This window comes from Amblyomma mixtum, chromosome 2 (genome assembly GCF_055824585.1).
Source record: "Amblyomma mixtum isolate Tamu chromosome 2, ASM5582458v1, whole genome shotgun sequence".
Lineage (NCBI taxonomy): Eukaryota > Metazoa > Arthropoda > Arachnida > Ixodida > Ixodidae > Amblyomma > Amblyomma mixtum.
In genome coordinates this window covers 25740840-25763741 of record NC_143013.1, presented here as the reverse complement: position 1 = coordinate 25763741, position 22902 = coordinate 25740840, and the positions used below count along the sequence as shown (strand labels likewise).

Here is a 22902-nt window from a genome sequence, read left to right as displayed (position 1 = left end):
GAGAAAGGAAACATTCTGCTCACCCTTTCCTGGAGAGCAAAGCAGCGGACTTCCGTCTTCTCGAGAGTCTCGTAGGTGAGAGGCAGCATCACCTCCCCGAGGAAGTCGTTGCGGCCAAACATGTCACTGTGCCACACTGACAGCCACAGGGTCCGGGCCTGCAGCTCACTCATCGTCACCCGGAACTGCGCAGCACATGCACGAAAAAAGCGAGAGTTAGAGCATTTCACAGACACTGTTTCAGGATGACTGTGAGCGACACTGCCACTCTGTCTTACTTCCAACAAACTGCGAATTCCACCAGGGATATAACTTTTTAAAATTGTTTGGGCCTGGGGCACAAACTAACAGGTACAGCTTCCCTAGCTTATAGACCAGAGAGGGAACACGTTTTCCTCTGCTCATCTGGAACACATCATGGTGTTTGGCACTTGAAGAATAAAACTAGTGCGGTGCCTACATCAAGATCAGCACAACGGAAAGCCTTTACAAGACACAAGTGCAAGCCGCCATAGTGGCTCAGTGGTTATGGCACTCGGCAGCTGGCCTGAAGACAAAGGTTCAATCCGGTTGCGGCGGTTGCATTTCAATGGAGGCAAAAAGATAGAGGCCCATGTACTGTGAGATGCCATTGCATGTTAAAGAACCCCAGGTGGTCGAAATTTCCGGAGCCCTTCACTACGCCGTCTCTCATAGACTGGGCCACTTTGGGACGTCAAACCCCCACAAACCATACACTAAACAAGACACAAAAGGGCTGGATCCTTGATACAAAACCAAATAAAGACCAAGAAAGTGGAGTTATTTTTGTGTGCGTGCATTTAATAACAACTTACAAAATCACACGACACAGGTGTGCACCAAAACAGTACCGCGCTGTGGTAGAAATTTTTATTGCACACTTGTCATTATCTCTCGGAACTGTCAAGTTCCATGATTAGCACTGTTTGCACACCTGTAATTAAACTCAGCTGGCCGATTTATCACGGTTGCACTTCATTCCTTTCTTCCTTTTTATGGCTTCACAAAAGCTAGCACACTTCAGTTTCAAACGTTATTTCGTCTGATTTCTGTTCATATACTTCAAAACAAGAACTTGTTCCAGCTCTCACAGAGCCTCAATAATTGCTAGGAAGGCTGCTTTGCCCCTGTCAGGGCAGCCTGCAGGAGAGGCATTTTTTCGGCTTACCACTTCACTGCCGAAAAATAAAAAAATAAAAAGAAGGAAACCCTTGTTCCAGCCTTGTCCTTGCAAACCTTTGGTACTTTCCAGGAAAGCTACACGTCGCCTTCTAATGTGGCTTGCAACATTAGTCAGTCTGCTTCCTAGTTAATTTTTGCAGAAAAGTTTTTTTTTCTTATCCCACACAATGCCTCAGCATTTGCTAGAGAGGATGCTTTTCTCACTGGCATGGCTTTATTTCTCTATACCCTGATTTTTGTTTTGGAGATAATCTTGTTCATTGATTCAGTTTTCCAGCCGTGTTCTTAAAATGCCTCTGGGTAGACTTGTAGCATATTATAGCATTAATATTACTATAGTAAATTATGTGCAAAATACAGGGTTAGAAATGTTGTCTGTTGTGTTAAAGGGCAAGTCTTCAAAGAGCTACAGTTCGTTTAAAATGTTTCATTACTCTACAAACCCAACTCGTGAAAAATTGCACTTTCTTTGCAACTGCTAGTGTTATCTGCAACATTGCAAACCTCATGGCTAAAAAAAATTCTAATCAAAGCCCAAGTAAATGTTCAAAACTAATTTTATGCTTCATATATGTTATCATTAAACTGTGAACATGTGACATAATTGAGAGAAATATAGACAAACATTAACACTAGCTTACTTGCAAGAATTTCGTGTGAGTAGTTTAGAATGCTTGAATTATTTCAGAAGCAATTTATTTTTATTCTGCTATTTGCTTTCAGATTTACAGTGTTTCCATCAAACAACTGCTTCGTGTGTGTCAGTCTATACCTAACATACTTGATCAACAAGGTTATGACTTGAAAACATGCCAGTGATTCTTTTGCCAGATTTCGTGACAAGTTTTTCTATTTAGAAGGCTGCAGCAGTAGTCCTCTGCAGATAGAAGTGTTCAACTACACTGTACTACAATAAAAAGCTAAATGCCAGGCAGCTCACTGTCCACGGAAGTGCATTTTCATTCAGCCCAATGATAACAAGCTGAATATTATCACTGTCAGCAGAGTGGTATCTCAGGTATCTCAGGTCTTCTTCAACCGTCACGCTATAGTGTACGCAGTTCCTCAACTTCCCTGGCATGATCCTAAGCAAACGGAAGCTTGAAATCATGGTTACCAATTGCAAACTCATTCTTGACCAGTGCCCGGACCAACTCAGTGATATAGGACTGAACTTGCAGTTGTAAGGTGTGAGCATGAGAATGATGTAGCCAGAACTCTCAGCTGAATGCCCAGAATGTGACTTGGCCAACATTGCGATTCCTGGGAGCTACATTTTCATCTCTTTGTATGCTTTAGGAGTCCCCGCTCCTCTGTCAGGAGCTTGTCAACTGTTCCAGTGAAGTTGTTGGCACAGTTTAATCTTACTGCGAAGGAGATGGCGTGCTCCTTGCCTCACTCTTTCCTCTTCTCTCGCTCCCCGCACCTGCTGCAGTGGCTCGGTGGTTGAGATGCTTGGATCCCAACCACTGAGCCACTGCAGCAGCTTGGCTACTGAGCTGGAGCACCTGGGTCTGAACCCGGTCGCGGGGCTGCATTTCAATGAAGGCAAGACGCAAAAGGTGCTCGTGTGCTGTGTGGTATCAGTGCCCGTCAAAGGTCACCAGGTGGCCAAAATTATTCCGGAACCCTCGACTTTCAGTCCCACCTTCCTCCCTTCCCTCATGGCATGCTTGAGATGTCCACCAAGCAGTGAGACAGTCACTGTACCTTTTATTTCCTGAAAACAATTTTTTTTTTTTTTCATTTTCTCATGCTGCCACGGAGGCTTTGGCCACCCAGAAAAGAGACGTTTTTTCACAGTGGCAGTAGCACTGCTTCAGGAGTAAACAAAAGCAAAGGTTTACCAATTATCAAATCTGTAACTTTCATGTCATATCATATGGCTGTTCAGAATACTTAATCTTGTGCCTGAATGGCAGCAGTTCTGATATGTTTAGGAGACGGGTATGGCTAAGTCTAAAGTTAATCCTGACAATTCGGCTTAGCAGAAAGTTGGACGAATACTGTGGGAAGTCCGCCGCATGTAGTATGAAGCACTACCTGTGAGTGCTTCCTTTTTTGTCCTCTCGAAGGTGCCAAGATCCTGCCATATAGCACACCTTTTTGTTAAAAAAAATTCTTCCTTCAGGGCCAGTGAATGACTTTTAGGATGCCCAGTGTTAACAGGTATTACTTACCTTGAGAACTTCCTCAAAAACTGGGTTCAGAGTGTGCTTCTTGACTTTGGTCTTCCGTTTGCCGCTTTTGGTCTTGTCTGGCAGCAGGTAGACTTTCACGTACCTGGATATGAATTGGGAGAAAAATGCCAACTGTGTTGAATGCATCTAAGAAGCTGCCGATTGTTGTCAGAAGCTACAGCGCATAAATATTTATTTTTATTTTCCTCAGCTACTTACACGCTTCTAACCATTTGTGGCATGTTAAGGTAAAGCTTCTCATAACATGACATCTCTCAGCGTGGAGCATGCACGCAACTACCCGACACTGAACAGTCATTACATCAAGGAAGTAAAGAAAAAAAAAGAAAAAAAAAAGGGATTCCAGTATTTAAGTGTCCTGGAATCCACCTAGATATCATAGCTTTGGTGTCCTGGTGTCCTTTTGCAGCTCCGATTTGTTTACCTACAAACAGCAGCAGTAACAATCATCACCATCATCAGCCTGACGGCGTCCAATGCAGGGAAAAGGCCTCTCTCCTGTCTCTCCAATCACTAACCCTATCCTTTCCTAGCTGTGGCCACAGTAACATTATTTATCTCCAATTTATGGCAACATATTACTGTAATAAATGATTGCATTGCTGTCACTGTTGCCTGCCACCGGCTCCCTGACCTTGTCACAGGGGCGAACTTATGGGCCCCCCTCAAGTGAGAAATTTTACACAGGCAAACCATAAAGTGCAAGTACACGGCTCAAATGGGTCCACCCTCTCCAAGACCGACCCATAAATCTGCCCCTGCCTTGTCAAGCTGTCTTTACGGCTTTTTGTAAGGAGTTCATCAACAATATGGATGCTGAATATAAAGTTGAGCTGAATGACGCATTTAACTGAGCATAATGCAATTTCTGTATTCTTTAAGTACAGACAGTGCTTTTTAATCCTTATTTTGAGCAAGTCTTCGATGAGATGAAGTGCTCATAAGGACAGACAGCGAGTCAAACCTAAGCCAGCAGTCCGGAAAGCAAAAGAAAACGGGGGGGGGGGGGGGGGGGGGGGGGCTGCTTACGGATCAGAGCGGTTGCGCTTTGTGTCCACAGGCGCCAGGTTCCGGCACTCCCGCACGTGCACCTCGAGGAGCCCCGACTTGTAGTTGTAGAGGATGGAGAAGAGGACCTCCCCAGTGACGGCCACCGTCCCGTAGCGACCTCCGCCGGCAGCACTGTACACACTTGTCATGCTCTCGCTACGCATCTGCTGTGTGCAGAAAAACAGAAACCAGCGAAACAAAGTGGAATTAATTAAATTCAAAGAAAAAAAACTTAAGAGAAATTGTACGGACGATCATTTGAAAATTACAGATAAAGTCAGTCTATCTGCTCAACATTGCAACATGTGCACAAGTTGATGCACCAAATGAAAATAATAAGGTGTGACATTAGCACTGCAATTGAAGCCTGAAAAAATATGGAAATTTATTTCATTGTCAAAAGTAACTATATAATAATATAGCTGTTGTGAGCAGCTTAGTGCCAGCCAGTACTATGTCAAAAATCTTGGCACTCTTATGTACAATGCTGTCATGCTTCTGTCACAGCTGCTGAAGCTATATTCCTCTGTGTCCAAATTGAAAACACAATGTGCTCCTACTCTGCAGGATGCTGAATAAATGCTACCCGGGCTGTAAGCATTGAAATGAAGCCAATGGAAACAACTGATCTTACGCCTGCCATAAAAGCATCTCAGCATCTAAGTTTCAAGTCCTGTGCTAGAAAGGGGCACCACTGGCACTGCACCGAACAAGTCTACCATTCTATGACCCTCTTTTGTGCGCCCTGTCCTTTGGCAGAGGCCGCTTTGACATTATTGTTCTTTTGTTGTGCAACGGTTATTGCCACCACCTCTGCAAATTACCACACTAAATTGGCTTATTCCTGTGCTAAACAAGTGCAACCCGGACACAACAGTACTAGAAGAAGCATCTTGCTTACGCAAATAAGTAAATATTTTTGCAAATAGCCTATATAAGTGAATGCCCACTCCACGAACTCTGAAATGCAATGAACTAATGAGAGATCGTTAAGAGAGCTACAGCCACAATATGACACGTTTTGTAGGTGCATGCTGCATGCAAGACATTTACAAATGCGCGCTTCGTACTATCATTCTACAACTTCCACGTCCCTTGCCAGTCAAGATTCATAAATGCATCAGCTGCCTGCTTCATCTGCTGAGGCTCTGGTATGTATGCAGGTGTTCATATTGGAAAGATGTGGTCTGTTATCCTATATTTATATCTATGATATTTTTTTCTTCTTTTTCCTACCTTTAATTCACTTATTGTTTTGGTTAATGATGCAAACTGGTATCGGTGTATGATCTGATGAGTCCCATGCTATCAGGCACTGCCCCACCAGCCCTCTCTCGGCTTAAGCAGACCCATATCTGTGCACTGCAATCCTACATATAAAGAACATATTATCATTATTTCAAAAGGGAACATGCAGGCACATGGCCGCTATGGACGAGGAAGAAAACTGGCAAAGCCATGCGATGTCTGGCACTACTTCAGCACTGTGCTCTCACTATGACAAAGGTAATTGAAGAAACCGGTGCCAGATCTGATTATTCTATATAAAGCGCTCCATTCATTCATTCATTCATTCATTCATTCATTCATTCATTCATTCATTCATTCATTAATTCATTTATTGTACCCTTAAAGGCCCTTTTCGGGCATTACATAAGGGGGGGGGGGGACAGTTGAAATACAAAGTAAAGAGAATAACAATGTTAACCCTTTCACTGCCAGGTTTTTTTAGTCACATCTGCACACACCCTGCCAGGTTTTTTTTGCATGTTAGTTTCCTGGAAATTTCTTGCTAGTAACGCACTAAAATGCTCTGCAGGACATGTAGACATGTTTATTCAGGATAATCTTATAGATATTAGTTGTAATGAATCAAATCTTCCAGCACCAATCTGGCCTGTCGGATTTCCTCTCTTACGCGGATTTTTCGGTGGCAGGGGGACTTCATCACTGTCATCACTCGACAAGGCACTTAGCTGGGCGCCTTCCTCGTTCTCATTATCATTGAACTCCGAATTCACAAGCAATTTTGAATTTCTTCGTCCGTCAAAGCGCGGACGAGTGCGGCACAGAGCCTCATGACTGCTGTGCGTAGACCAAAACGAAGTCACTCCCATGTGGAAACATGCGCGCCATCTGTTTAAAATTTACCCTACAAGATCTATGAATTTTTCGAGTCTCTCCATAGATGGCGCTACATGTTTGCGTAGTTTTTTTTACACGAGTATTATCGGGAGCGGCAGGGGGTGAGTTAAAAAGCCAAAACGAGTTAACTCGGGATAGGCAGGGGGTGTGCATATGTGGTAGCCCGAGTTATCTCGGGAGTGGCAGATTAAGGGTTAATACAGTAAAATACAACACAATGCAATGCAAAAAAATAAAAATATAATAAAAACAAAAAAGAACTGGAATACACTGTGAAATGTTAAGATTCAGTTCTAATCAATACATGGTGGCGGATAGGCTAAATAGGGAATAGTAACAAGAAAAATAAATGGAAAAAATCAAAGCATCAGGTTATTTTCTTCATTTGCTGTAATGTTCGATTAGTGCGTCTCTAAATTTACTAGCGTCACGCTTGTTTACAATGTGATCTGGTAACTGGTTCCAATTTTCTATTGCTGTAGGTAGAAATGATTTATTGAAGGCCATTGTAGAGCCATGTAAACGCTGAACACTCAGGGAATTGAAGAGGCGACGCGATGTTCGGATGGGAGGTAGGAGTAATGAGTCACGGAGGTAAGGAAAGTTGTAATACAATTTGTGAAAAAGGCAAAGTCATGAGATTTTTCGACGGTTCTCAAGTGGTAGCAGGTTGAGTGTTGATTTAATCCTGGTGATGCTGTAGTATCTGTCATAATTTGAGGTTATGTAACGTGCTGCGCGGTTCTGAATAGCTTCTAGGGTGTTAATTTAAATGAACGGTCACTTATGCATTCCACTGTTCACTGTTGGCTGTCATAAGGAAATGCCATCAGCAGTTGTATATGAGTTTGGCTCCCCTCTCTCTTGCACTCTCAGTGTGCAAACACAGAGGTGTCCTAACTGTTGGCATCTGACGTGAGCACTGCAAAGATACAAACAGCAACATGCACAGTTGATGCCTTTCTGCACTGACCAGAGTAGTTTGTTTTTATCGCTGATAGATTGAAGGCCAACTCAAGGCAGAAGTTACCTTTCAAAGACAAGGCACTGGTTTGGGAAACCAGACACTATTCAATTATCACAGGGCATAACGTCAAATCGAAGTGTGTGAAAGCGTGTTCTTTTAGCCACCAAGAGTTTAAACAAATAATATTTTTCAAGCCATATTTTACCGTTAAACAATTCTGCCGGGTGTTTTAACGTGACAACTATTTCAGTACATCTCATACACAGCAGAACCTCATTAATGATAACTTTTCACAGCTTCTTTGTGTTCATCTTAATGAGCGACTAGTGCGTTTGTACAAAGGCGGGAGAGTGGCACGTGGTTACTGCTCAGCAAAATTTAAAAAGCTGACTGAGAGCCTGAGTCTGCTTACAAACAGCGAATTGCACAATAAGGTCAGAAAAACTTGCCACGGAGGAGAAGCTACTCACGCTGACGCCGATGGAAGACAAGCTGGTCTGGCTACGACTGTAGATTCGCTCCAGTTCGTCATCCCGATGGCTGCTGTCCCGATCCATGCTGTCTGCACTACTCTTGACTGATGAGCTCTGCCAGGGAGGGTTGTAGTGATAGTGTGATGAAGTGGCAGGTCACTGATAAGCACTAGCACATGCTAGCATAAAAAAATAAAGAGAATCATGTGCTCAAAGATAACGTTTTCATGTGCTGAGAGGAGAGCAGATTTTCTGTTCAGAATGCTACAGTAAAATGTAGAGGGGAAATCAAAAAAGCACAAGTTCACTCTTGTCTGAATCAGTGTGCACATATTTCCTCCTGCAACAAATTTACCACCATGACCAATGATAGCATGACCTTGAAACTTTGAATATAGATGTGTGTGCAACTGGTTTTGTAGGCCTCTAGAATGCCACTTCCCGATATACTGCATGACCTTCTGGATGTCATAACCAAATTACACATATATGCACAGATGAAATATTTTGAAACTTAACTGCAGAACTGAGGGGTCGGCCTGACATGGAGAAAAGGTGGCGGGATGCCCTTACTACTTGCAACCATGTTTGGTTTGGTTATTAGAGAGTTTTAGTATAGCGTTAGCGTGATAGCGGACCTAAGGGAAATTACGTTAGCGTGCCGCAAGCAACTTATCCCCAAAGACAGTTTTAGTGTAGCGTTTTGAAAACGCTAAACGCCATCTGCTTGACATGGATGCCAACGGTCCTTCTAAAATGGTCGACATTGCCGCTAACTTGCCAAAGTATAATATTTCCGAGTTTTTTAAACGGATTATTAGTGCAGCGTTCATTTTCGTTTGCAAAATGCCCCCGAAATTAAAATAAAATCAAATAAAAACGTAAAATAGTGGCGCCATCTAGTAAAGGCAATGTTAACTACAAGCCGTTGGAGCAAGAATATTTGCCATCACATGACGTCTAATGTTCAAAAACTTGAGGCAAATTTAATATAAACTCTCTTTACATAATTCAAGTCCATAAAACACCGCGAAAAACCTCCAAATCTATTTTTGTCTCGTTCCAGACGTTTTGCTAGGTTTCTGCTCCGTTTTGGGCCGTTGCAGACGGTAGCAGTGCAGCTGGAGGTTCCATTAGGCTTGCGCGCTCCAGAATCGAGAGCGTATCTGAAAAACTGGGCTGAACTGCAGCTTAAACTTTATCCTCGAAGCAAGGTAGGTCATAGCGAAAAGCAAAAACACCAGTAGTTGCCGGTAAACATGCCGACCGGAATCGCAAGAGCTGCTGAATCGGCTGAAGCGGGCGGCTGTCGCTTGAAAGGACGCCGCCATGTTTCCACGCTAAGGGCGCAAAAGCCGCAACTGCCGCAACGCTAAATCCGGAAAATTGCGTGCGTACGCTAACGCTATTTCCCCGTTAGCTTTCTGCGCATGCGCACTCTGGACCTGCTATTCCGCTATGCACGCAATTACACAAAGCCCGTAATACTAAAACTCTCTATTTGCAAGCTAAGAGAAATTCATCATGACAATATTATCGTGTAGTTACAGACCTCGCTAAATATTTTGTAACCTGAAGGGGAGATCAAACCATAAGACTCAAGTCTAATCAAAATGCACAATTTTATATGCAGCTGAAGCCAGGTCAAGAAAAGTAACATGATGTTACAAACATAAATGTAGTAGCTGAGTCGTGCTTTGTTTCGACCTTGCTCACCAGTAGAAAAGCTGCTAGGTACTCAACATTGCTGACAAAACACACAGCAGGAAACAATAGTAAAGTGTGTGTATTTTTGCTTTTGGTTCACTTTTGTCACCATGCTAACTATGAGCATCCGCTTGTGACCGGTCAATACAGCTCTAAGAACAACTTTTCTGTCAGAGGAAACCTCATTATCCCTGGGGATAGTGTGCAGATGAAGAAAAAAAAGAAAGCCGCCTGCTTTAAGGTGCACTAAAGAGGAATCTGAACTGATATTTTTACCGCTGGAACTTGATCTACAGGTTACGAGCGCTCTTAGAAAATTCGAATCATTGCCCTGTGCGGCCGATTTCTCTAATTTAAATCGAATTAACGTCCAGCTCCCGCCTTGCATTTTTTGAAGGAGTCGACCAACCTTTCAGCCAGTCTCGTGGCGGCTTGCCGCTCTGCCATCGGCGGAGTCATACGTAGTGATCGGCGAAAGCAAAGAGTCTAGGCGTATTTTTATTTCCGTGGGCCTAATTTGCAGCTATTTAGTCTCTGTCTAAATCTATTTATTCACGGAAACCTAAAAAAAAAAAACAAATAAAAGCGACAGAAAAGCCGCCACGCGACTGCCTGAAAGGCACTCCATGCGTTGGTCGACTCCTCCCACCGTATGCCAGGATTAGAAAAATAAAGGTGGGAGCCGGACGTTAATTCGATGTAATCAGGAAAATCGGCCACACAGAGCAATAAATAGCAGTTTCTAAGAATGTTCGGAACGTGTAGATCGAGTTCCCGCAGCAAGTAGACGAGTTCAGATTCCTCTTCTGTGCACCTTTAATTTAGCGTTAATTTAGCTGCAAGACTATATGCACGCATGAGATACTTGCTGCCCATAGCCTGATGTCATTTGGTGTCATTCTATGAAGCCTTACAGATGATAGCTTAAAACAATTTTGAACTTGCATAGCACCACATTTGAGCATAGACACCCCATTATCATGTAATGTTCATTAACCCTATAGCTGCCAAATTAGTTCCAGAAAAACATACCAAAATTACCAAATTTTTTGGCAATGTTTGGCGAAAAGGACTAGTGTCAGGCTTAAAATGTGCTAAAGGCACGAAGCACTTTTCATGGACACCTATTGCCCTCTAGTGTTGAAAATTGCAACCAGCACAATTTCCGACTGTAATTCGTCTTTGGCGGTGGGAGCAGCGCACCATGGGGTCGGACGAGCATGACTCGTCATTGGCGATTCTGGCACAATCTCCCATGACGAGTACAGCTCAAGGTTGGTGGTAAAATAGTTAAAGCTCCTGTAGCTACACTCCCAAAGACAGCTGGAGAGATGATTGAGAAGTTTGCATGGATAGGAAGGCCATAGCTTATGTGGAACAAGGATAACTGGAGAGCATCATGAGAGGCACCTGCAGTTGATGTAATGTGCCCCAAAATGTCAGTGATAACACCTAGTCGCCTCCTTGGCCCAACCATCTAATGCATGTATTTCGATGTACTCGCTTAGGCAGCCAGTTTAAAACTTCCACTTTCAACCACTTAGTAAGGCTTTGATGGGCGATGCAAAAAAACAGATTTCTGCGGCAAAGTTTACTTCAGTTTAATACGTTTTCCCTCCGAAACCTGTGGGCACTCCAAAAAAGTAGCATAGCACACAGCTAGTGCATTTACCTCCTCTGCTCCAACAATGGCAATGGTAGGCAGCAGCCGGTTCGAGTCATCACTGCCACCGGAAGAGTGTCGCGAGCGGCCTCTCAGGCGACCCCGCGGGGAAGACCGATGCGATCCACTGCTGTCGTCAGCTGCACTCGCACAATAAATGGCACAGTCACTCATGCGTGCAGCAAAGACATCCAAGAGGGTCATCACTGCATGCTACACTGCATCCCACTGTCTACTCCCACTGATGTGCAAGTACCATAATAACGAGAAGCCAACAAGCACTACGGGTGCCACTGACATGCATGCCCTTGCATGCAGGACACCAGAAACACTGTAAGTAAAAACTGCTCATTGGTACGTCTAAATGGAGCCCCATTGCAACAATAACAATCTCTCTGAAATCTCATACAGGTCCTTTCAATTTATCACAAAGAAGGTGAGCTGTACAGGCTCTCACAGCAAAGCACAAGTGACCACAAATTATTTTGGAGCACAGAGGCTCTGACAAAACGTTGTTAGTTAAGTGTGCACTGCTAGGTGCAATGAGTTCGGTGCACCTCTCAATTCCAATCGGCACGTACAGCTGTGGAGAAAAAGTTTTTTTTCACAGCCCCTGTGTTCCAAAAGCTTGAGCAGTCAAATGTACACAAATCGCAGGTGTTCTGTAGCAGTTCTGTGTTACAATTTGCTATAGGCCCACACAGAATCACACTCATTCAAACTAGGAAGCAGAAAATTAAACGTTGCATTTTAAGTGCACATGTCCTTCATTTTACTCGTAGTCTACTGCTGCCATGCTGTTGTACCTGCTTGTAGAAATAAGGCCAGAAAACCAATGTTATGCGATTAGTAGCTCTTTGCCATGCAAGTTGTTACACATCACTTGTACAGAGATCCTTGACAAGAAACAGACACTAAGGAACCACCAAGAGACAAGTTGGTCAGCCTTTTTGCAATAGCAATCACACCACCGAAGCAGTCAGATAACAAAGCAAGTAAGATTTATTTTGGTGTGACAATGAAAAAAAATAAGTTGTGGTACAATTAGTAAGCTTTATGTAATTGTTACTCCCAACAACCAAATATGGCCTCTATCCAAGCCCAGCTACAGTTTCTGCTAGAGGACTAACAAAGAATTCATGCATGAAGCTGAAGCTGAGAACGATTTTTATTTTCAGCACAATGTAGCCAAGACTTGCACAAACCAAGCAGTACTATTAAACTGGCTTGCAAGTCTGAAGAGAGATAAAAGGAAGAAAATGCGGACTTACACCTTGCTAAGCTCACAGACAAGGCAACAAGAAATTATCAAGCATAAACAAAACGATGGTCTGTCACACAATGACAAGCACAGCGCACAGGCATGCTAGGTTAGGCTAGAAAATGGTGCAAATGGGCATGCAAATAACAGGCACGGGAGGCAGCACACAAGACAGCAGGACAACAGGCCGTCGGCTCACAGTGATGGAGCTAGTATGCTTGTTGCTGCAACATTCAAGCTTCGCACTGCACTGAAGAGAGTACCAAGTTTTGCCATCAGTCCCAGTACTCGCTATAAACTGAATGCTTACACTTGTGCAATAAGACAGGCAATAATAGCAGCATAGATATGTATAAAAAGGTTCCGTCTAACCAGGCTATTACCCACAACATAGGGCACAAGCTAAATGGCCACGAAATATAATTAAGGCAACCTCAAGCCCATGAATAAAAAGATGGCTAGTAACAACATTTACTGTCCCGCCTATAACTTAAGGTGTTAAAAGCAGAGCATTCGATGACCCAATGCCAGTTTTTACCTTTCAAGGCTGTCAGCTTGCGCAGGACACCCGAGGTAGAGAAAAATGTGGACGAAAAATGGCGCTGGCGCAGAACCATGGATGAAGAGTGTGGACTGGGCCGGTTCACCTTGGTGCGAAGACTAGACGGAAGCGTGCTGGACTTGCAGTCACTGCTGCTGTTTGCGACAAACACAGAGTCAGGAATGCTGCCAGAACTGAGTGAGTTTGAATTTCCTTTGGTCGGAGACCCAGGTGACGATCGCACAGGGCGCACAGGCTCTTCCTCCACTTCCGGTATCGTCTCGGACGACTGCACTGATTTCTGCTTCGTCAAACATCCTGACGGTGGCCTACTTCCCTGCTCATCTAGGCTTAGGACACTTTCTTCGGACGATTTGAAGGAGTAGTAACCAGTGTCACGAAATGTCTTGCCTGGGTTGCCCTCGAGATCTGCAATATTCCCCACGGATTTAGTGCCCAGAAATTTAGATGTGCTTCGCTCACTGTCACTGAAGGTAGCGAGTGAAAGGTTGTTTTCACTGCACGACTTCTCCTTGCCACTTATCCTCTTGCTAAGACCATCTGCGCCTTGGTTTGCCTCTGAGGGTTCGTCTTTGTCCTCGATGGCAGCCGTGTCTAGAATTGAGTGTTCAGACTTTGAAGCCCCCTTGGAATGGAAAAGCTGAAGGGATACACTTCCTGCCTTCTTGTAAGGTGCTAGACTGTCACTGCTTCTTGTAATGACCAATTTTCGTGTACCTAGGCCCCTTCGAGCCTTGATGTACAGAGATGATTCTGAGCGTGATTTGTCAGCAGATGTCTCAGTAGGAGAAACACTAGGTTCTGGCGACATACTGGCCGTTTTGGGACACACCTCAAGTACTGTCTCAACACTGCCACAGAAGTCGATGTCAGAGCCAGTGGTGAGTGTTGATGAACTGTCACACTTGGCAGCAGTACCACTGGCTATGCTATACATTCCGGGTAGCTCCAGTTTCTCTTCTACAGTGACAGCACTCAATTTTGGAAGAACACAACTGGGTTCTAAGAATTCTAACTTTGACTGTGCTTCCTTTGTAGAAATAAGGGGAACCTCCTGGCCAGACTGTAGCCGAAGAACAGGCACCTTGAAAGGAGGCAGAATGAAGTGGTCTGACGGTTCTTCACCATCACAACATGACAGTCTCGAGAGAGATATGTTGTCTGCTAGTGTTGCCCCAGATGACTCCAGCAGGTTGTAAAGCTCATCCATCTCATTAGACATCTCAGACTCCGTGGCAGTGTGATCTGAGTCATAGCTTGGAATGCTGATGCTTGTTGAAATGGTTTCTGATCCAGACTCTGATGGTGTTTTGTTCTTTCCCATCTTCTTTTTTTCAGAGAGGTTTGGAGAGTCTACATCAGAGCACTCACTCGAGCCCCCAGTCAACCCCAAAGGCTTACACCTCCTCTCACGCAGTGGAGAGGCATTGCGACTGGCACTGACAGTATGCATGAGGGCAACAATTTGGTCCTGAATGTACTCCTGAGCCTTCATATAATCGTTATGGTTGTGATCTGAAATTATGGGATAGGCATTTTTCTCATCCTTGTTGGACTGTTCATCTGATAGCATTTTGAGAGACTGCATGAGCTGCCTACATATGAACATGGTCTCTTCAGAGATGGTCGAGTCGTTGCTGTGACCACTGAGGTTATCAGGTGCGAGTTTGTCATTCTCAATTGCAGTGGAAAGCTGTTTACTAGGTGAACGCCGCCCAGGCTTCTTGTGGTGACGAGGCTTGGGGGACCCTTCTTCGTCAGTGGAAGAATATGACCCAGACTCCAAGGTGTCACTACCATAGTCACTGTTGTTGCTACCAATGGTGCTGCTGCAACTGCTCTCCCCAGAGAGAGCGGCAGGAGAAACCGTCTGCATCAAACGTGTGATCTGCGACTCCAAGAGAGCCTTCCAAGGTGTGATGTTCTCATCGACCTTCTCAGTCTCGTCACTTGTGCCAGAGATGTGGGCAATTACTCTGTTGACAATATAAGCAGCTTCTTCATCTGAGTAGCAATCAGCCGATGAAGCTCGACTATGGATGCTTGCAGTGTCTTCTTCTATGGCAGGTTTCTTTGAATCCTTCACGTCATCAGTTTGTGTTGCTTCACTACTAGAGCTCGTGCACATGCTCTCAATGCCTGATGTTAGCTCATTAACAGAGTCTGACAACGACTGGTGCATGTCATTGTTAGGTTCCAAAACAGGGGTGACAGCCATCTCACTGTTCTCACTCTCTAAGTGAGCTACATCTTTGGTAGTGGAGTCATGCAGATCCTCTGCAGCAATACGGTCTATAATAGTAATAGTACTGTCATCGGCAGTTAGTGTGGCATCAAGCTGCTCAAATGAAGCATCTTCGGAGCATTTATCTTCCTGAATAAGTGCAGGGTGTTCAATAATGTCACCTGCTGTCTGACCTGTATGTGCCTCAAGTGTCAGATCATCCCTCTTTCTTTTAATTGTGGTGAAACCTTCATCTTCGAGAACAACTTTGACATCTGCTACTTCTTCACCATCCTCTTTCTTTTTCCTTTTAATCGTGTCGCATGCATCCTCAACTTCAAAAACCGTGCTGTTGAGTGTAGTGTCAGCACTGCTTGGCTCAGAACCTGCCTTTTTGCCCTCATCGTCACTGCTAATACCTCCGCTTTCGTCAGTAAATTCTGCATCATCAGGATAATGGAAGGTGCCTGTGCCCAACAATCCCGAGGTAAAGTACTTCTCTAACCTTGAAGATGCCAGAACCTCAGGGTCTTCCTCGAGCACTTCAACATCATCAACACCCGATGTTTCAGACACTGAATCACTGAAGTCTTCGCTGGTGGCAATGGACCACCTCTTGTGTATTTCTTCAAGAGATGCATTTCCAATGGCGAAGCTGAAGTATTTTTCCAGTTCGGATGATGGATTCTTTGTGACAGGTGTCGTTGCTCTCGAGCTCTTCTCGCTTTCCTCGCAGCTCTCCTCCAGAATGGTGTGCAGAGAGTATGACAGGGGATTGCCGTATTGCATGGCGTTGAAACGCGGCATGGGTGCAATGTACATAGCGTCGTCCGACGAAGTCGACGCGTCGCTGAACATGTTTTCGTCCTCTTCCTCGTCACACGACGCATCGCTGGTGTCGCACGACCTGGACCCCGTACCTGCCGCCGTCGGCGACTGGCCGCTCCGCGAAGACTCTCCGACTTCGCGCTGTTGTTTCGGAGACCCAGCCGCAATTTCTCCGGCCGCGGCTGGGTGCACTTCGTGACATTCAAACGATTCGGTGAAGTATTTTTCCAGTGTGGACACCACCAAACCTTCGAGATCAATATCCTTTTGACGTTGCTCGAGCGCGGGAGCCGCCGTAAGCTCCACTTTCGCGTTGTCGTTGGCTAGAACAGCACTGTCGATTGTATCGCGGTCGCTCGTTTTCTGTTCCGCTTCGTCGATTGCAGCAGCAGCAACACACACACTGGCCGCCGCAGCGGCGGTATCCTTCTCAGAGCAATCCGCGTCGAGTTGTTCGCGAACCGAAACACACGCGGGCACCACCTGTTGCTGCACAACACACACGGAGTCAGCGCTGCTTGCCGCGGCCTCGGCGTCGCCCGCGTCGCACGGAGGCGGGCCGCAGGCGTCAGCGACCGCGCTCATCGGCGGAGTCCTGGCGGGGGCGCCGTTCTCCTCGGGCTGTCCCACTTCCCCGAGCACACCTTGGCCGCCGCCGCCGCCGGTGTTCTCCGAGTCGGCCATGTTGGCACGGGCCGCCGACACTGGTGCATTGTCCGCGACGCTGTCCGCGCGTTCGGTTCGAGTGCCGTCATCCCCAGCTGGGACGTCCCGTTCGGGCCCGAGCGCCTCCGGGGCGCTCAAATCGACGCGGCCCTCCATGATCGCATCGTCCCGTGCGAGCGAGTCTCTCCGCAGCCACCGCCGCGGTCCCGCGATGGCGCCGTCGTCAGAGCTGCTGCCCTCTCCCACTTCCGGCGCTGAGTCAACGACAGGTGGAGCAGCGGCCGGCAGGACTTCTTGGCCCGGTTCTCCTACGCCGGCCGCATCGCGCACCGCAGCGGCGGCGAGCAGATTAGCGTCGTCCTCGTCATTACGATTGTCCGGCCCGGCGAGAATAGCAACGGCTGCTGCTGCTGCCGCTTCTCCCTGCGCCGCCAAACTGGTTCCTTCGCGGCCGTCGTCGTCGCCGGCAGCCGACCGTTTGCCGCGTCGTCGTCCCATCGGGCCGGCGGCGCTGCTTTCGCCTTCCTCGCTTCTCGCCTCCTCGGGCGACCTTTGGCCGGGGTCGACCACCTGCGGCCCCGCGACGCCCAGCTCCTCTTCGGGTGCCTCCGGGCTGCCGTCCGCCTCTTCGCCGTCGGAGCAGGCGAACTCCCAGTCGGAACAGTCCTCCACGTACACGGCACCCTCGGGCCCCACGGCCAGCCGCGAGCGCAGCAGCAGCCAGAGGCGCGACGCCACCTCCACCTCGGAGTCGTCCTCGGACTCGGACGAACTGATGAACACCAGCTTGTAGTCGTCGGGGGAGCGCTCGCGCAGCTTCACCTCGCAGTCGGACGGGTAGTCGTCCAGCGGCCACAGCCGGCTGTCGTAGCTGTTCTGGCTGGCGGGACGCGAGGGCCACTGGTCCGACGCCGCCGACGACGACGAAGGCGCCGTCGCCGACTCGCAGCCCTTGAGCAGGTCGCGGATCCGCAGCGATCGCCTCCGCAGCTGGTCCAGGCGCCGGGAGAGCGGAGAGCAGGGCGGGCTCGGCGGCGCGTTAGTGGAAAAGGAAAGGGCATCGCCTAGCGTGGGATTAGTAGTAGCGGTTGCGTTGCTAGCCGCGGTGGTCGCCAAATTGGCTCCGCAGCTCGGTTCGCACAGGAGATAGTCGTCAAAGAAAAGCGGGGGTGGGAGGATCGGGAACTGGGGGCATTCGTTAGCGGGCAGGGCGTTATTAGCACAAGAGTGGTCGCCGCCGCCGCCTCCACAACCACTGCAGTCGGCGGTGTCGTCATCTGCCGGAGGAGACAGTCGTGACAGGGGCACACATCAGCGATTCAGAGCTGCCTTCTCTAATGAACGCACTCCCGATAGGCATAAGAAATCACTCTTTCGAAAACAAAGCTCAAAGACGACACCAGGTTGGAAACGAAAACAAGAAAAACCTCCAGATAATTGTTCGCCGTCCATGTCACAATATAACAAGTTAAAATCTGTCACCCCGAAGTAACAGCGGGTCGGCGCAGCATTTTTTTTTCGCGATAAAGAAGCAACACAAGCACACAGAGATGTCAACGCGACGTTCATACCCGTGGCTCCGCTGAAGGGTGTAAAACGCTGCTTTTCTCTGAGGTGTGAATTGAACGCAAACACCCGTTAGAGAGAGTCAAAGTATTCCCCTTTTAGAGGTGCACAAACGTGGCATCGTACCGTACTGCTGTTTCGGCTGTGCGTCGCAAAGCACTCATTAAAGAAGCAAGACAAAAAAAAAATCACGCTCATCTGCTACACTCCGCAGACGCTCCACTTACGAGAGAAGCAGGAACCCAGTTTTAAGCCGCGAGCCGCTACTCATATCCGGCCCTGAGCGCACCGGGCCGCTTGCAACAGCGTCGCTCGAAGCACTTGACCTCCCCACTGGAGGCGCAGGAACCTAATATAGCGCCATACAACTGCCCGTCGTAAAAGTTTTATCGGCAGAGCGCACTCCGTCACAAAGATCAAACACGCGACGCCGCCGACTGTAATGACACTAGGCTTAGCAAACAAGGCGACGTAACAACGCAGACGGCTTGGCGGCCCCCATACGCGTCGCGCGAGCTCCGGTGTCGCAGGCTGCGCAATATATTGTTATATACCATGCTCCACGGCTCCGTTGCATGGCTCCTATTTCGCCCACAAAAGGTCACCTGCATTACCAACACAAGAGCTATATTGCGCTTCGCCGAAAAGTGTTGAGCTCGCCGAATCGACCGACGTTCATCGCTTCCGCAGTACGACTGCCTTCAGGAATGTCCAAACACTGCATCGACGGCGTCAGCGAAAACAACTCCAGCGGCGTCGCAGTACAGAACAGCCCAAGGGCCGGTGAACTACGTGAGGTTCATCGGCCTCATGCACTTCGCTGAGCGGTAGCAGTGCTATTGTGTACTTGATCTGCTGCTTGCTGCTTCACCCGTTCGCTCTTCAAAACAAAGATGCCGCGACGGTCTAAACACCTGGCGTTGGACGCCCCAGCGTGAAAAAAAAAACAACAACAAAGACGCAATCCAAAAAAAAATAAAAAGAATGAGCTCATCGAAAGAGGAAGAACCAGACTCTCCAAGCCGGATCGAACAAGACGTTGTTCCAGTTTCTTTCTTGTATTCTTACTTTTTCCTTCCCGCGCGGACAAAAGAAGTCTGTCGATACGTTCCGATTTCCAAAAACAGACGTCATTAGGCGGGATTTAAAAACAAAAGCGGCGTCCAGAAAAGAAAAGCCCGATAGACAAAAGAAACGGCTACAGCACCTCTATATATACAGGTGGCCCATTTTAGCCGTCGCTCCGCGCCTTGCGCAACCAGCAGGGGTTGGCCGCGACGGGCTCCCACGGGGGGGCTCGGCGGTGTATGATGGCGCGCGTATAGTATATCTATGTAAACGACGCACCCCCACGACGAGAGGATGGAAATGACCGCGTAACACACATTGCACACATCAGCCGAAGGTAGTATAGCTGCATGCGGCGGGCGCCGCGCGTCCTGAATCTGCGGTGAACGGGAGCTTGCGTGGAATCCGCACAACAAACACGAGCACAAGTCTGCCACGACGTCAGAACCGGGCGGGGCCTTACGCACGTTTGACCGTTCTCCCGTGCTGATTAAAGAAACACCGATCCATTCAGTGGGATCCGGTTCCTTTTTAAGGCGAAAGCCTTTAATGGCTCATACTGTCGTCCGAGAGGTTGTCACACCTTTGGCAGCGTTTAACTCGTGTTAACTCGGGAACTAAAAAAGACAGAAAACGAATGGTTGCTTCAGATAGAGGAGGAAAAAATGAACCTTGAAGCCACGTTTGATGACAGCAGAGTAATTAATTCAAAATTGCGCCGAAATAACACAAACGTCGATATAGCCACGGGAATGGTGTGACGTCACATCCACTGGAAGTCGTTGCGTCATAGTGTCTTCGGCTTCCGCCTCTCAACACTTCAGTTGCCAAAGTGTCCTTGCAATTTTTATTTGTCGTAACGGACCATCCATCCGATAATTGCAGACGCATTGGGTGCCAGACGATGAGCAACGTTCGCGCACCCGAATGTTTGGTCGGTTCACGCTTGGGTGCGCACGGTTTCCGAGCACGCTTACGAGCACGATTCGAGTACTGGGTCTGTTCATTCAAAATAATCGTAAGAGCAACATTACAATCAGCTGTCTGGAAACAATGGTCAACCAGATAGTCAGGCTCATTCGAAGAATCACTGCTAAAAAGAGAGGTATGAAGGAGGCCGACATCTGTCGCCTTATACATGCATTCGTCATTAGCAGATTCACGTATACTCTCTACAGTACCTCAAACCATTTAAGGTGGACATCGACAGATTAAACAGGTTACTCAGACAAACCTATAATGCTGGTATAAGGTTTCCTAGAAACACACCCACGAACAGACTTTTATCCTTGGGTATACACAACACTGTAGAAGAACTCATCACTGCACACAAAGCGATGCACATCGAAAGACTGGCCAACACTACAGCGGGAAGAGAGATTCCAGATCGAATAGGCGTAAACGCTGAACCCATGTTTAACCGACCGGGCCCTCTACTACGAGGAGTGCGCGACAAACTAGTCATCAAACCGCTCCCCAAAAATATGCTACCGGGCTTCCACGATGGCAGAAGACGAGCCAGAGCGCGGACTCTGCATAGAAAGTACCTCAGTCATCCTGGAGCAGTATACACCGATGCAGCCGATTATAATTTCAGCCAAGGGGCCTTCGATATCTGCGCATCCAAATTCATAGCAGGAAGAAGCGAGCGCATCTCTGCGGCCTCGGTCGTGGTCAAGTACGCGGATCAAGCAGAAGAAGCGGCCATACCCTTGGCCATAGCAAATACTGACGCTGGCATCATTGTCAGTGATTCAAAGACTGCCGTACGCAACTTCTCGCGCAGGTAGAATATCTCTAACTCCTAGAAGCATTCTCAAAATATTACACCAGAACGAGAGATAGAACTGGTGTGGACTCCTGCCCATTCAGGGAACCCAGGGAACGAAGCAGCCCACCAACACGCTCGAGTTTTTATCGGCCGAGACGTGGGCTCTCGTCCAGGGGGAGCCGAGATGGAGGCAGTAATTTCGTACCACGACATTACCCAATTCTACAAACTCTCGAGATGAATCTATCCTCCCCCGCACAAGTCACTCTACAGACACCAACTTGGAGAAGACTTCAAACCCATTCTTACCCGGACCCGTACATTTACGCCCACATCTACCCCGGCCTCATAGACCCCACCTGGAAACACTGCGGTAGCACTGCCACCCTCGATCATATGCTATGGGACTGCCCGGAGGATCCTCCTCCGGAAGCTCTTATAGAAGCTCCCTCACCACACGCCTGGGAAGAAGTGCTGCGCAGCTCGGACCCCGCCGTCGAGCGCGCCGAAGAGGTCGCCGCCAGCTATCAGCTAACGGCCACCTGGCCCTTCTACTAAGAATCCAGGAACCCTTCTTATCCGGCAATAAAGTTCTTTCTCTCGCTCTCTCTCTGGACTGAGTTATGCTAAGATTGACCTTTGTTTTTTTCTTCAGCGAAAATGCCTGCCGTGCCTGAATATACTTCCGTATGCGCGTGGAACGACTATGACACTCACTGAACAATATAAAAAAAGGAGGAAAAGAAAAAAAAACTTACTACAGTGACTAGTTCAGCATTGGCTCAATTTTACCGAACGGTATACCCGGCTGCAAAATGAAAGATGCATCGACCTGCGGAAACTCTTAGTTTTTCACCATACTTTTCCGGACACCTCCGTGGTGTCATAGAGGGCGGATGAAGAGACTTGTTTATCTTAATGCAGCGAGTACGTGCTTGTGCGCGTCGGCGAAAAAACGAGCACAGCGAAGCGTCGCCGCCATACATTTTCTATTTAATTTCCCAGGCGAAAGAAAAAAAAAAGAATATACGACGAAAAACAAAAATTAAATGACGCGCAATTACAACCAGTCATTACAGCTTTATTACGACTCTGAAGCTCACACGCGGCCGGCGCGATTTTCCCCGTGACAAGGGCAGAGGGTGGGTGTGGGTGTCAGCCGCCGGCTAAAAAAACATGACGGAAGTCGCGTTGTTTCGGCCGTCTACCTTGACAGGAGTGGGAAGCTGGCCTATAGCTCTCGGCGTATAACACGCACTCTTTTCACTCTGCACATGTTGTGCGGCTTCCCCGTTCAGCTTCCCCGTTGCAATCATAACGCGACAGCCATTGAAAGGCGAGGTGTGTAGTCGCATATACCACAAAGCGGCAGAGATTACAAGTGGCTACCCTACTTTCTGCAAAGCTCCTAAACATCGCGAAGAATCCGTATGCCTACTTTGGTTTCGCAGGCAACATTGAGTTCGGAACCAGGTTTAGCACAGAGAAGGATTTTCGTACTGTGTTTTCTGCGAAGACGGTGCGCAATGCCTCTGGGATGATGAGAA

General features: G+C 47.4%; 1 protein-coding gene across 8 annotated transcripts in view; it reads right to left on the bottom strand.

Moving 5' to 3' along the window:
• Positions 1-22902, bottom strand: part of LOC149358740 (uncharacterized) — a 441725-nt gene that overhangs the window by 13436 nt on the left and 405387 nt on the right. For 7 of the 8 annotated variants that reach the window (XM_089570912.1, XM_089570918.1, XM_089570916.1 and 4 more), the window contains 6 exons: positions 13209-18227; positions 11419-11549; positions 8037-8153; positions 4434-4621; positions 3384-3486; positions 24-185 (listed from right to left, as the gene is read on the bottom strand). In XM_089570912.1, the coding sequence (XP_089427038.1) occupies positions 24-185; positions 3384-3486; positions 4434-4621; positions 8037-8153; positions 11419-11549; positions 13209-18227 (5720 nt within the window). The remainder of the gene's footprint in view (positions 1-23; positions 186-3383; positions 3487-4433; positions 4622-8036; positions 8154-11418; positions 11550-13208; positions 18228-22902) is intronic. The other variant, XM_089570917.1, reaches the window with a different exon arrangement.